A 13,782-nucleotide genomic window follows, 5' to 3' on the forward strand; every position below is an offset into this window, starting at 1 on the left:
CATCAGCTAGTCAATAATATTTAAAATGGAAATGCACTAGAAGACTTTCCCGTATGACACTAACCATGGAAAATGAAGAAAGTGATTAAGAGTAAATATTTAAACTACAGCCCTGGGAATGGAGATGGTGGTACTGGGAAAACCCAGCTAAGGGAGAATCACGTGAGTAGAAAGGAAAATGGCTTGTTCTTCTTGTGGGAAATTTTAAATAACTACTTGATTAGATTTTTCTTTCTATTTCTGTTTTAATAGGAAATTATTTTGAATAGGATTTAAATTAAAGAAATATTTCTGAACCTCTGATATCAAGAATAAACTAGATAAAACTAACACAATTATTTTCAGCAAAGAGGAACCGAGAACTTAAAGTCATAAATTAGCTTTTCTTCAGTTGAATGCTGAAGAACTTTCTTTTTTTTCTTCTAAGATTATGCAGCCAACTCATTTCAAAGGGCCATTTAAAAGCAAGATTGGATTTTTGGAAGAAAGAACAGAAATACCCATAGCAGTCTATGATCTTAAAGGACCAAATAGAGCACAGAAAAGAACATGGTGTGAATTATTCAATTTCAATTCTGTTGCCACATTCATATTGTGAAAGCTGAACTTTTTACTTAAGATTCTACAGTATCTTGTAACTATTTAACCAATAAGGATTCTGTTTCCAGGTCTCTAAATACTTGTGAATTGTTAAACCATGTATTTATTTGGATTTTTGTGTCACTATTCATAATTATGGTATCGGATAGGGTTAACAAATATTTACACTTTTAATAGCAACTATTAACATATAGTAGGTTTTCAGACTTTCATACATATATACTCTCTCTCTCTATATATATATATATGTATATATAATTGTGCCTTATATTTTGTTACAGCATCACTAGAGATATGTTCTCAAATACCTTGCTAGTAAAGAGAACAGCCTATGAGAGGTGAATATTAAATTTTAGCAATATTTTCTTTACATTAGGGACTAAGTATTGATTTTAGAATTTCTTTCTCTAAAGAATAAGAATTAGTAAGAATTAATAAGAATTAATTAATAATTAATTTCTTCCTCTAAAGATTAATAAAAATTAATAATAATTTGAAAGAGTGTCTCAAAATGATTTACAATCTAATATTTTTTTCTGAGCCACCTTCTCGTTGTTCAGTGTGAGCGATTGAGATGAATGATTGATATCCAGGTTTCTCTGTTTGCTAGGTAAAAATAAAGAGAAAATTATTTAAATGTATCAAATAGTAAGATTTCTCTAGGTGATTCTCCCTGGGTCTGATTCTAACATAAATTAAGTGCCTGCTAAATTAGGTTGCAATGTGAGTAATAAATGTTTGTTGATGACTGAGTTCCGTTGTAACTATAAATTGCCTGTAACAATGAGCAGAGGGTAAGCTTGGAATTTAAGACATATTGTAGACAATTGTCTTGAAGAAAGCAAAAAAAAAAATTCCTCCATTTTAGTGAATGCTGTGACATTTCTCTCTTTGAGAAAAGAGGATATGCTATTATCTTCCTGGGCAAGTTGAGGCAGAATGGAATGCTAATAAGGTCCAGAGGGGCTTCCACTAAGGAGTTGGATTTCAGTTGGAAGAAGGGTTCTAGTGGCTAAAAGGCAATAAGAATATTCCTAAAATATTTTTGTAAGATTGTATATTGTCTTGTGAAAAGATGCTATTAATACATTATTAAAGAGAAAAGGAAAGAAAACTTATTTTTGGGAGACAGTATAGCTTAATGAAGAAAACCTAAAGTCAGAGAGATGCAGGTTCAAGTTTCAGCTCTGCCAGTTACTAGTTATGTGGTCTTTGTCAACATTGCCGAGCCTGTTTCTCTGTGAAATGAGGATAGTAATACCCAGTAGGGTTTGGGGGACATTCAGAAAAGAGAGGATTGGTTGCAAAGAATGAACATCCCGAATGATTACAATGAGACAGGGGGAGCCTGCTCATAAAAAAAAAAAAAAAAAAAAGAGATAGAGGATAGAAGTTAGGCTTGGAGGCTATTAAAAGAGAAGCTTAATTATTCATTATATGTATAAGGAAGGAGTCTTTATTCTAGGAATGAAAAATTCAAGAGACCTCAGGGTAGGCAGCTGAGGAAAATTTAAGGAAAGGAACAAAGAAAGCAACACAGAAGAAGAAAAAAACAAAGAAATGAATGAAGTATGTAGTTTTCTCAGTATTGAATAAAGCCAAATAAATTAATTCTTAAATTACATAATATCTCCTTCTCATTATTGTTTAAACAGAAGATTCATTTACAGTTATTTGAATTGCTTTGAAGGGTTGGTTTTGGAATAAGTTCCTGGGCAATTGGATTTAACAAATATTATTAAAATTATTAAACTATTCCAGAACACAGAAAATAAACACAACTTCAAAAATATTGAATAAATGTGTTAATGTGCCAAGTGATCAATATAATACAGAATGGAAAACACAGGACTGTGTAACTTTATCTGTTAACCTAGATGTAAACATTTAAATAAGAGTTTAACATATTAATCTAATAGTATAAAAATAAGAATTCAACGTGCTTGGTTGGATTTTGTTACAGACATATAGGGTGGTTGTAAACAGGAGATTGTATTTATGTAATTTTTATATCAATCTGTTAAAGGAGAAAATATGTTTATATAAAAGAGTCTGGAAAGAAATAATGATTATTTCATAATGGAAAAAAAGACAGGAATGTCACTGACACTATGATCATTCAACATTTTTTTTTAATAAATTAATTTTTTTTAGTTTTAGGGATTAGGTCTCACTCTCTTGCCCAGGCTGGAGTGAAGCGGCGCAGTGGCACAGTCATAGCTCACTCTAACCTTGAACTAACTCCTAAACTCAACTGATCCTCCTGCCTCAGCCTCCCAAGCAGCTGGGATTATAGACATGAGCCACCTTGCCCAGCTCAGTATCATTTTTCACATTCAAGCTAATGAAATAATTCAATAGAATTAAACAAATGCTTTTCAAAAATGAAGTTGGAACAATTAGTCATCCATAGACACAAAACAAAATAAACCAGCAGACAAACAAAACTTCATATTAAGCCTCATGCCACGTGTGAACATATACAAAAAGTAACTCAAAATAGAGCAGGGACTAATATGTGAAATAAAACTATAATTTTTTTTAGGAAAAAGCCATAGGAGAAAGTTTCAAGACCAAGGAATAGGTGAAACATTGTTAGACTTGACAGCAAAAGGATGATTCATAAAAGGAAAAATTGATTACCTGGATCTCATAAATATTGATACCTTTTTCTCCACAAAACATTTTCTAAAGAGGGTGAAAAGACAAGTTACAGACTGGAGGGAAATATTTGAAATTCACATATCTGACAAAGCATTTGTATTTAGAATAGACGAAGAACTCCTCAAACGCAGCATTAAACAAACACACCAACAAAATCATTCAGTTAGAAAGTGGACGAATGACATGAACAGATATTTCACTGATATTTCACTATGGGGATCATAAATAAGCACATTAAATGATGTTCAACCTCATTAGCTATTAGAGAAATGCAAATTAAACCACAAGGGGATATCACTACACATATATAAGAATAGCCATTTTTTTTAATGACATCAAATGCTGCCGAAGATGCAGAGAAACTGGATCATTTATACATTGCTGGTGAGAATGTAAAATGGTAAAACTACTGTAAAAAAGCATATGGAATTTTTAAATAAAACTGTAACGTGTTTACATTTGACCCAGCAACTGCATATTTGGGCATTTGTCTTGGAGAAAAGAAAATTTATGTTTGTACAAAAATCTATAAACAAATGTTTATAGTAACTTTATTTATAACATCCCCAAACCGGAAATAACAATAACTCAAATGTTCTTCAATGAGTGAAGAGTTAAAGAATGGTCTGTCAATACCCTGGAATATTACTCAGCCATCAAAAGTAATAGATTATTTATACATTCAACAACTTGAATGGATCTCAAGGGAATTATTCTGAGTGATAAAAGCCAGTCCAAAAGCTTAGGTATGGTATGATTCTGATTATATAGCATTCTTAAAATTACAAAATTTTAAAAATGGAGAACAGAGTAGCTGTTGGTTGCCAAGGGATTGGCTGGGGGACTATTAATAAAAGAGTAGCAGAAGAGATCCTAGTGATGGAACTGTTCTTGACTGTGGTGCTGGTCACCTGTGATGCAGTCGCGTAGAACTAAACACGCAAGAATGCACATGAATAAATGAATACATGTAAAACTGGGGAAATATGAGTAAGGTTGATGGAGTATATCAATGTCAGCTTCTTTTCGTGATATTATTATGCAGGATGTTACTTGTCATTGAGAGAAATTGAATGAAGAGTACACAGAATTTCTCTGTGATATTTCTTGCAACTTCATATGAATCTTCAATTACCTGGGAAGCAAATGCATACATAGTATAATTAGTTGCTTAAAATTTGGAAAAGAAATAAAAAAGTAATATTTTTACAGATGCTATAATATGTAGAAAATAAAAACTCATAATTGAAATGTTTAAGAAAATGTGATATGGTGTAATCATTAATCTTATAGGTATAAAAATAATTTAGAATGGGAATGGGAAATATTCTGTTCACAATACCAAACTATATATACTTTGCACTAAATTCAATTGGAAGGGCAAAGGACTTATATAAAAAATCAAAGATAAAATAGTATTAATGTACATAAAATGAGGATGGAATATTTCTGAATGAAAAGCCTTAATGTTGTGAAATGTTTAAAATTTTCCAGTTTACACTGTTGTGTATATGTATATAATATATATAGTGTTATTTTAATAAAATTTCTATTTGAGTTGTAATATGATTTTAAAGCTCACATGAAAGATACCATGTTTGAAAATTACCAAATTATTATTTTAAAATTTATTTGAAAATAAGATTATTTGGTGTGGTGGACTTACAGACTTTTTTTTAGATTAACATCTTCCTAAAAAATGTAAATGAAATATGTGGAACTCATTAGGAACAAACTCAATGTTTTTGGAAGACAAATAGATGCATGCATATAAAAGAAATTTATATATATAATACAGTTAATTTTTTAAATTTAATAGATAAGGATCATTTATTTAAGTTTGTTAGCATAATCTCTCTCACTGAAATAAGCACATGCCTACCTCCCACCTTTACCTATGTAAATTTATTGTATCAAATAAGTCAATGTTTATCAAATATAGATGATAAAATATAATTCTCTAAAAATTGAAGGGATCTGATTAGACAAAATAATGGTAAATTTACGTGATAGGGAAATTTAAAAATTTTGAAACTTATCTATAGCAAACCTTTGTTTTATTGAGATACCTCATAGAATAAATATATTTCTGAAACCCTAATAAAATTAGCTCATCTGATTAAAATCCCATACTTTTATGATGGAAGCTGAATTCTGGAATTAAGATATTTTTTCACTTGTGAAACAAAAAGCCCTTATCCTTTTATCTCAAATGTTCTTCCTCCTTCTCCTGCCCCTAGTATTCCCTTCCTCTGCCTTTTGAAACATGTAATACCCAGGGTTTTTAAATAGTTTTTTAAATAATAGATTATTTTTCAGAGAAAATTTATATTCACAGCAAAATTGAGTGAAAGGTACAGGAATTTCCCATATTCTCTTCCCCCCGACCCCCCTGTGCCTGATACAGACCATGCATAGCTTCCCCAATTATCACCATCCCGCACCAGAGTGGCACATTTGCTATCACTCATGAACCTATGTTGACACATCATTGTCACCCAAAGTCCGTTTGGATTCACTCTCCAGTGGATTGTGTTGTATGGGTTTGGACAAGTAAATAAGGACATGTATCCACCATTGTAGAATCATATGGAATAACTTCACCACCCTAGAAATTCTCTATGTTCACCTGCTCATTCCTTTCCTCGCAATTCCTAGCAACCACTGCTATTTTTACTGTCTCTATAGTTTTGCTTTTTCAAAATGTCATGTAGTTGAGATTATATACTATGTAGCCTTTTCTTATTGGCTTCTTTCACTTCATAATATGCATTTAAGTTTCCTTCATATCTTTTCATGGCTTGATAGCTCATTTTTTTAGCACAGAATAATAACTCATTAAAAAAATGTATCTATTTAGCCATTCACCTATTGAAGGACATCTTGGTTGCTTCCAAATTTTGGCAATTATTAATAAAGCTGCTATAAATGTTTGTGTGTAGGTTTTTCTGTGTTAATATGTTTTCACCTCCTTTTGGGTAAATACAAAGGAGCATGATTACTGGATTGTATGATAATAATTTGTTTAGTTTTTATAAGAAAATGCCAGATTATTTTCCAAAGTGACTGTACCATTTTGCATTCTTACCCAGGAATTAGTGAGAGTTGGTCATTTTATGTTTAAGTGAGGCCTTCTCTGATTTTTTCTGTGAGACATTTCCTTTCTTCACACTCATTTAGCACTCTCTATCCTTATACTGACATCTATTATGTATGTGTGTGTGTGTGTCTCTGTGTGTGTGTGTGTAATTTGTTTTTTGAGACAAGGTCTCACCCTGTCACCCAGGCCGGAGTATAGTGGTGCAGTGGTGCGATCTCAGCTCACTGCAGCCTCCGCCTCCTGTGTTCAAGCAGTTCTCCCACCTCAGCCTCCCAAGTAGCTGGGACCTCAGACATGCACCACCACTCTAGGCTCATTTTTTGTTTTATATATTTTGGTTGACACGGAGTTTCACCATGTTGGCTAGGCTGGCCTGGAGCTCCTGTCCTCAAGTGATCCACCTGCCTTGGCCTCGCAAAGTGCTGGGATTACAGGCAAGCCCCACTGCGCCTGGCCTGACATCTGTTATATGTTTTGTTAAGCATGTGCAAACCCCTCAGGGCAGGACAGAGATATGTCTCCTATCCTTTACAATACTGCACTTGTTGCCTTGAAATTTTTTAATGAAACTAGAAAATTTGTGAATGAATTAAGAAATTCTGGTGTGTCAGACTGCCAGGCAAATGATCTAATATTTATCATCACCTAACAGCATTTCGTTTTGCAAAGCTCTATACAATTACAATGTCTTATGCTAAAATTATAATCAAACAATACTCACTATTTTTACTATAATTTTTTTTCCATTTTTTCTTGGCAGTTATTTTATGGGTTAAATGCATGATTGATTTATGTGAAAGGGAATGCATTTGACGTTATTGACTCTTTGCCCCAGCCTTTTCAGCTAGAAAAAAGCAAAGCTCTTGCTGTAACAAGTGCTGAACCTTTTAAGAATAAAATCTAATGAGGTTAGTATATATCCTTGACATTTTATTTTCAACTGAAGTGAAGGTCATAGCTGAAAGGTCACAAAGATGAATTTATACAGCAAATAAACAATGTTATTATTTTGCAAAGAAAATGCAGTATTCCTGTCTTTAGCCTCTTGCATGTAAAAGGGTGTTTGTAATGCTGATTTTAGTATTCAAGTCCTGTTATCTTTTCATTTCTTATATTTTGGAATGTAGAAAGAGGAATACACCTAGCTCATCTATAAAAGACTAGTATGAAATGTGTGTATTATCATTAATATTCTAGTATTTTATTATTTGAACTTTACATTTAAGTCAAATCTACTTTGTATTTGTTGGGTACTAATTTTTTTGGTGGAAGTAGGTAATTATTCTATTTCCTTGGTAAACTTCTTTCTGACTTGAGAGTTTAGTCATACATAAGTCCCTCAAGTCTACCATCTTTGGTTTTTAACAACAAAACTGTACATTTCCAATGAAAGAATATATCAACATGAGTTTGGAAAATAAGGGGCTGAATTATAGTTAAATGGTAGAAAATCTGCCTTTTTGGGCACAATGTACAACAGGAACTCTTAACTGCTTTCATATTATATTACTAATACATAACATGGGATTGCTCTATTAAATTTGTACCAGATCAAGACAATTTTAATAGTAAAAATAGTTTCATTTATTTAAAAAGTCATTAAACAAAGTTCAAATGCCAAAAACCATGTCAAAATGGTCACTTTATATTGTTATCTAGTTAATATATTTTTAGAGCAAATATTCCAAATTTTGTAATTTGCTCCTTTTAAAAAACAAGCATAAGATAGGTATCTAACCTAGAATTTCCTTTATTTTAGATGAACTCACAAATTCGTCAGAAACCAGATTGTCTTTGGAAGACCTCTTTAGGAAAGACTTTGTGCTTCACGATCCAGAGGCTCGATGGATCAATGGTAAGTGTATACCTTTTTAAACATTGTATTCATTTTGAGTTCTGTATAATTAAAATTTTAAAAAATGAGATGTGTAAGCTGGGCGCAATGGCTTATGCCTGTAATCCCAGCACCTTGGGAGGCCAAGGCAGGAGAATCGCTTGAACCTGGGAGGCGGACGTCGCAGTGAGCCGAGATCGCACCACTGCACTCCAACCTGGGTGACAGAGCGAGACTCCATCTCAAAAAAAAAAAAAAAAAGATATGTGTAGTTAATATTTAATTGTAAAAGTGTACTTCAAAGATTACATGGGTATTATTTAAATTAAAACCTTGGTTCTTGTGAGAGAAAATCAATTCCTAAGATAGGGCGTCAATAAATTATTTGGCAAACATTGGGTTGACAGTTTTGTATCTGCTGCTCTCTCATGATCATTAGTTACATGACTTTAAGGATGTATTACATCTCTAGCACATCCCTAGATAATTTTCTTAGTTTGGCAGTGTACATTTTGGGAGCTAGTATGTAGAAATGTTAAGTGCTTCAAATTTGACAATATGATTGGTTTTTGTTATTCTCTGTGGCTTTTCTTTTTAAGCTTAAGTGTTACAAGCTAGTGAGACTCTATGCAAAATTGAAATGACTTGGAAATATATGGCACTTTGTTTTTTTTCTTTCTGGCCTGGCAAATAAGACTCCTTAGGTTCTCTTAAGTCAATCTCTGACATAAAAATAAGAAAATAAAACCACTGAGTGGCTTCATAGGTTTTGCTTTGTCTTTATGGAAGATAATAAGGGCATAATGTGTTGGTGAAAAGGAAATCAGTTTTTTAATCCTTTGAATGTTCTAATTTGACCAACCATACTAATCATTATGGTTGGATAGCTGTTAATCTTTACCCTTCACTTTATTTGGGCATGATATCTTTGCATATTTTCAAGGCATAGAGTGTATTATTTGTATAATAGATGAAAGGAGCTTTGCCTTTTCATATAATAAAGATCATCATACTTACAGTCCATTCCTTCCTCTCTCTTACTCTAATTAAGTGTATTTATGCTGGTGAATTAAACTTTAATTTATGGAAGCTATAAAAAGAATGTAATTTAACCCATGAGGGCAAAGGCCAAATCACATGTGTTTACTTGACACTGATATGTCTCCTGGAGATCTGCAGGCACTCGAGATTGGTTTTTTGAATAAATAAATGAATGAATGATTTTAATTAATGTGCAGTCTCATTTTCACATAAACTTAAATTTTGATTGAAATCAATTGGAAGATAAGTGTATATTGTGATGATATTATGGATAAAGAACACAAGGTAGCATTTTTCTTAGTGAATCTGTATATTTTTATTTTGAATTGTTTATAAATTTGAGGCTAGTCATATTTTTGCCTTTGCACTGTGATTATTTCACATATACACTATAATGAGTGCTATGACTAAATAAGGCTAATAAAAAAGGTATATTATCACCAAAAATTGTCCAAATACACAAATCTCTCATAAATAATTCTTCTGTGTGATTATAATTATGACAATCACCTGTTTACTCTTTAGCAAATATTTTCTATTGAGAGATGACAAAATGAAAGTTGCTAGGTTTTTTTAAACAGTAGTATTATGAGTTGTTAGATTTGAAATGCTGAATAATCTTGTTTTATTCACCATGTTGTTGGACAAATTATAGACATTTTGTAGTCTTTGACTTTGGAAAACATGAAAAATTATGGGTCTCATCTCCCTTCTCAGGTTAGCTTGGACTATTTAGAGGCATTTACTCCTGTGTATAACTGACACTGTGATATTGAAGCTCCGAAGGACAGGACAGATATATAAGTAGTGAACTGCATGCTAAATTAAAACATAGTTCAATATGTAGGACACAGATTCTACTCTTATACTTCATAGGTTACCAAAATAATATATTTGGAGTTTATCATTTTTCAAGTAATTTCTTTATTAATCGTTGGTTAAATTTGATCCTAAGAAGGCATCTGGGACAAAGCTGCAGAGTTATTATAATGTTCTAAGTAATACCTAAATATATAATTTTTATAAAGAATTTGACATAAAGACAACTCTTTAAATTGGAATAAACAGAACCTAAGCTCTGAAAGAATGCAGTCTTTATAAATACCATTGAAGGAACTGTCTCAATGCCTGTAAATTGTGTGCACTGAGTTACTTTTTAAGTATAGAAATGGATTTGTGCTTTTATCCAACCCAGATCTTTCTGGCAAGTGCTAGATACTTGGCCTATTTACATATTCCTCACATAGCCTGGAAATTCAGTGGGAAATATATGAGTAGGATGTGTAACCTTGGCCTCATTATCAACAGTTATATCTAAATGTAACCTGTGAGCTTTTTCTTTATTCTCAAGTGATGTCTCAACAGGTTTTCTTAGTACATAAGTCACTTGAAGGAGTTCGAGCTCAGCTTATTTGGAAGCGTCATTTAATTCTTGGAGGTCATCATAGAAGTGCTTAATGCATTATTGGTCAAGGGGAAGGAGGGAGTCTAGACGGCCCTGACATGTGTAGGTTATAGTGAGGCGATGCCATTCATTATGCTTGGTCTCAAAAAATATGTCTGAGAATATCATTGCAGCCTTGGATGGGTGCCCCTGTTCATGGTTAGCTTAACAACGGCCTTACCCCAAGTCTGCTAATATCTTTGAAATCTACATTTTTATAGCATCTTCATTCTAGCAATGTCACCTTGAAATTTGAAAACCCATCTTATTTAAAATTATTCATTCTATCCACACACATTTGATAATCAATTAATCACCAAGGAAGATCTAACATTGAGTGCCTTCTATTGAGGCTCTGTGATCGATGCTTTACGTACATATTTCATAGGACTGCATATGACATTAAAGTTAACCCCAGAAAACTGAGGCTTAACTCAGAAACTTATCCGAACACACACCTAATAAAAGGCAGAGGCTGCTTTACTCATTATGCTTAAGTATAAAACTTGACCTCTTTCATTGTTTGACTCTGATGTGTCATCCTCATATCTAACATATTTATCAAGCACCTCACTGACAATCTCATTTTAACAGACCTCATTGCTGTCATAGGGTGGAAAGGTATGAAAGCCTTCCTCACCCATCATAAAGGTCACAGACAACACTGCTGTAACAAAAGACCAGTTAAAAAGAGAAAAGCATAACAAATTTATTTAATCAAAGTTTTATGTCACTTGGAAGACTTCAGAAATGAAGAATCAAAGGCCTAGGGAAAACTGTCCATTTGTATGCTTAGGTTAAATAAAGTACGGACAGTGTATTGAAGTGTGACTGGACAAAAAGGGTATACTCTAATGATAATAAAATGAGGGAGAAACCCAGCAAAGCTTACCTGTTCAGATCCTTCTTGGCCTCCCTGTGTAGCATTTCATCCTCCCAGATATAAGGCAGAACTCCCCCTGAAATAGGGTCTTATGATCTATCATCTGAAAGGTAGGTCAGTGCATTTCCTTGTGACAGCTCCTACACAGAAAAGCAGAGGAAGGTTAAAATATTTTTAAATCTTATGGTTTGCTTGGAAAGAGGGATGCTAGTTTCTTTTATTATTATTATTATACTTTAAGTTCTAGGGTACAAGTGCAGAACATGCAGGTTTGTTACATAGGTATACATGTGCATGGTGGTTTGCTGCACCCATCGTCCCATCATCTACATTAGGCATTTCCCCTAATGCTATCCCTCCCCTAGTCCCCTACACCCTGACAGGCCCTGGTGTGTGATATTCCCCTCCCTGTGTCTATGTGTTCTCATGGTGCAACTCCCACTTATGAGTGAGAACATGCGTTGTTTGGTTTTCTGTCCTTGAGATAGTTTGCTGAGAATGATGGTTTCCAGCGTCATCCATGTCCCTGCAAAGGACATGAACTCATCCTTTTTTGTGGCTGCATAGTATTCCATGGTATATATGTGCCACATTTTCTTTATCCAGTCTACCATTGATGGGCATTTGGGTTGGTTCCAAGTCTTTGCTATTGTGAATAGTGCTGCAATAAATATACATGTGCATGTGTCTTTATAGTAAAATGATTTGGGAGTAATGGGATTTCAAGTTTTTGTAACCTTTCCTCGGGTAGAGGAATCTGGTTTCTATTACTTGCTTCAGGGATGTCAGAGAGGTAGAAGACAGGAAGGCAGAAGGAGGTCAGATATAGACTTTGCTTCTGAGACTGCTCAGAGGCCTTCCAATATCTTAGTCAGTTCAACGTACTCAGCATGCCACCATGCCATACTTGGAGGTATCATTTTCTGAGTCCCAACACTATTAATTTTTTCATGTTGAATACTACAATAATATGTTTATTTCCCCAGGTACATTCATGTAGTGGTAACTTATACAGTCACTAAAACTAGAGTTTATACACATGTTTATTGACTTGATCATGATCTAGAAAAGTGAACAAAGTAGCTTCAAAACAGCATTGATAGTATGTGATATCACATTGTCTATTGTGTAACAGTGATTGTCTCCAGATTATCCCTTTCTTTTTACTTATTTTGTTTTTTCTCAATTTTTTTCAATAAATGTGTGTGTTTACATAGTTTTTTTAATAATTTTAACTTTTTATTTTAGATTTAGGGAGTGCATGTGCAGCTTTGTTACATGGGTGTCCTGCAGCATTAGCAATCTCAGGATATTCATTTTGAGCTATTAGATAAAATGAATCCAGTGCTATTTTATTTTTAAACTTTGTTTTCCACTCTGTGTCAGTAGACAATTCCAAAATTTATCTGATGGAGTATAAACAATTAAAATTATCATTTGATAAAAAAAGTTGTAAATTTTAAATACATTTGGGTTCCAGTGGACAAACATGCCATCATGTAATGAGATTTTACCGTGCAGCTAGTGTGTCCCTTACTCACCCCATGAGTTTGACAACACCTGCTCAGTGATATTGGTCCACTTACCATTTGTTATGAACCTGCAGCAATATCAAATTGCTATGAAAATTTTTAAATGTGTACCCACAATTAAACCTACCTGCTCTGGACCAGTGGTCAACCCTTCACCAACTGGCTGTAGTAAGATAACAACACTCTTAGCACAGCCCTTTCCTAGGATACAATAAACGATGAGGAATAACTGTCAGTATTCAATGAGTGCTCCATAAACAGTTTCATTATAATGAGAACAGTGTATATGTAATGGGATAGAAGTTGTTTCACATTTCTTTTCAAAATGGCATGCTGGGATAAATGATAATATGTGAGGCTTTGGGTTCTGTTTTGATCTTATTGGACTCATGTTGGAAAAGAATAAACTCACTTGTTACATGAGATTCCAACACAGATATTTTAACCTGCTGTCTTTGTAATGTGTGACAGTATAATATGTGGAAATGGGAGACTCATTAAATCAAGGTAAGCCATGGCCTTTCAGCAAGTTATCTAAGCCTCTTAAGGCTTGGTTTCTTCATTCAGAGTGAGGACATTAGTGCCATAGCTAGAAGCATAATACAAAGTAAGTGAGCAAAAATATGTAAAAAGTGAAGATAAAAAGTAAAAGTTAAAAAAAGAAAAGAAAAAACTATAAATGAA

General features: G+C 33.3%; 1 protein-coding gene across 3 annotated transcripts in view; it reads left to right on the forward strand.

The window, feature by feature from the left end:
• The window catches only part of DPP10 (dipeptidyl peptidase like 10), a 1,401,573-nt gene that overhangs the window by 888,963 nt on the left and 498,828 nt on the right, over positions 1–13,782 (forward strand). For all 3 annotated transcript variants that reach the window (XM_063694707.1, XM_031008786.3, XM_019022737.4), the window contains exon 3: positions 8,124–8,219. In XM_063694707.1, the coding sequence (XP_063550777.1) occupies positions 8,124–8,219 (96 nt within the window). The remainder of the gene's footprint in view (positions 1–8,123; positions 8,220–13,782) is intronic.

The sequence above is a fragment of the Gorilla gorilla genome, chromosome 11, assembly GCF_029281585.2.
Source record: "Gorilla gorilla gorilla isolate KB3781 chromosome 11, NHGRI_mGorGor1-v2.1_pri, whole genome shotgun sequence".
Taxonomy (NCBI): domain Eukaryota; kingdom Metazoa; phylum Chordata; class Mammalia; order Primates; family Hominidae; genus Gorilla; species Gorilla gorilla.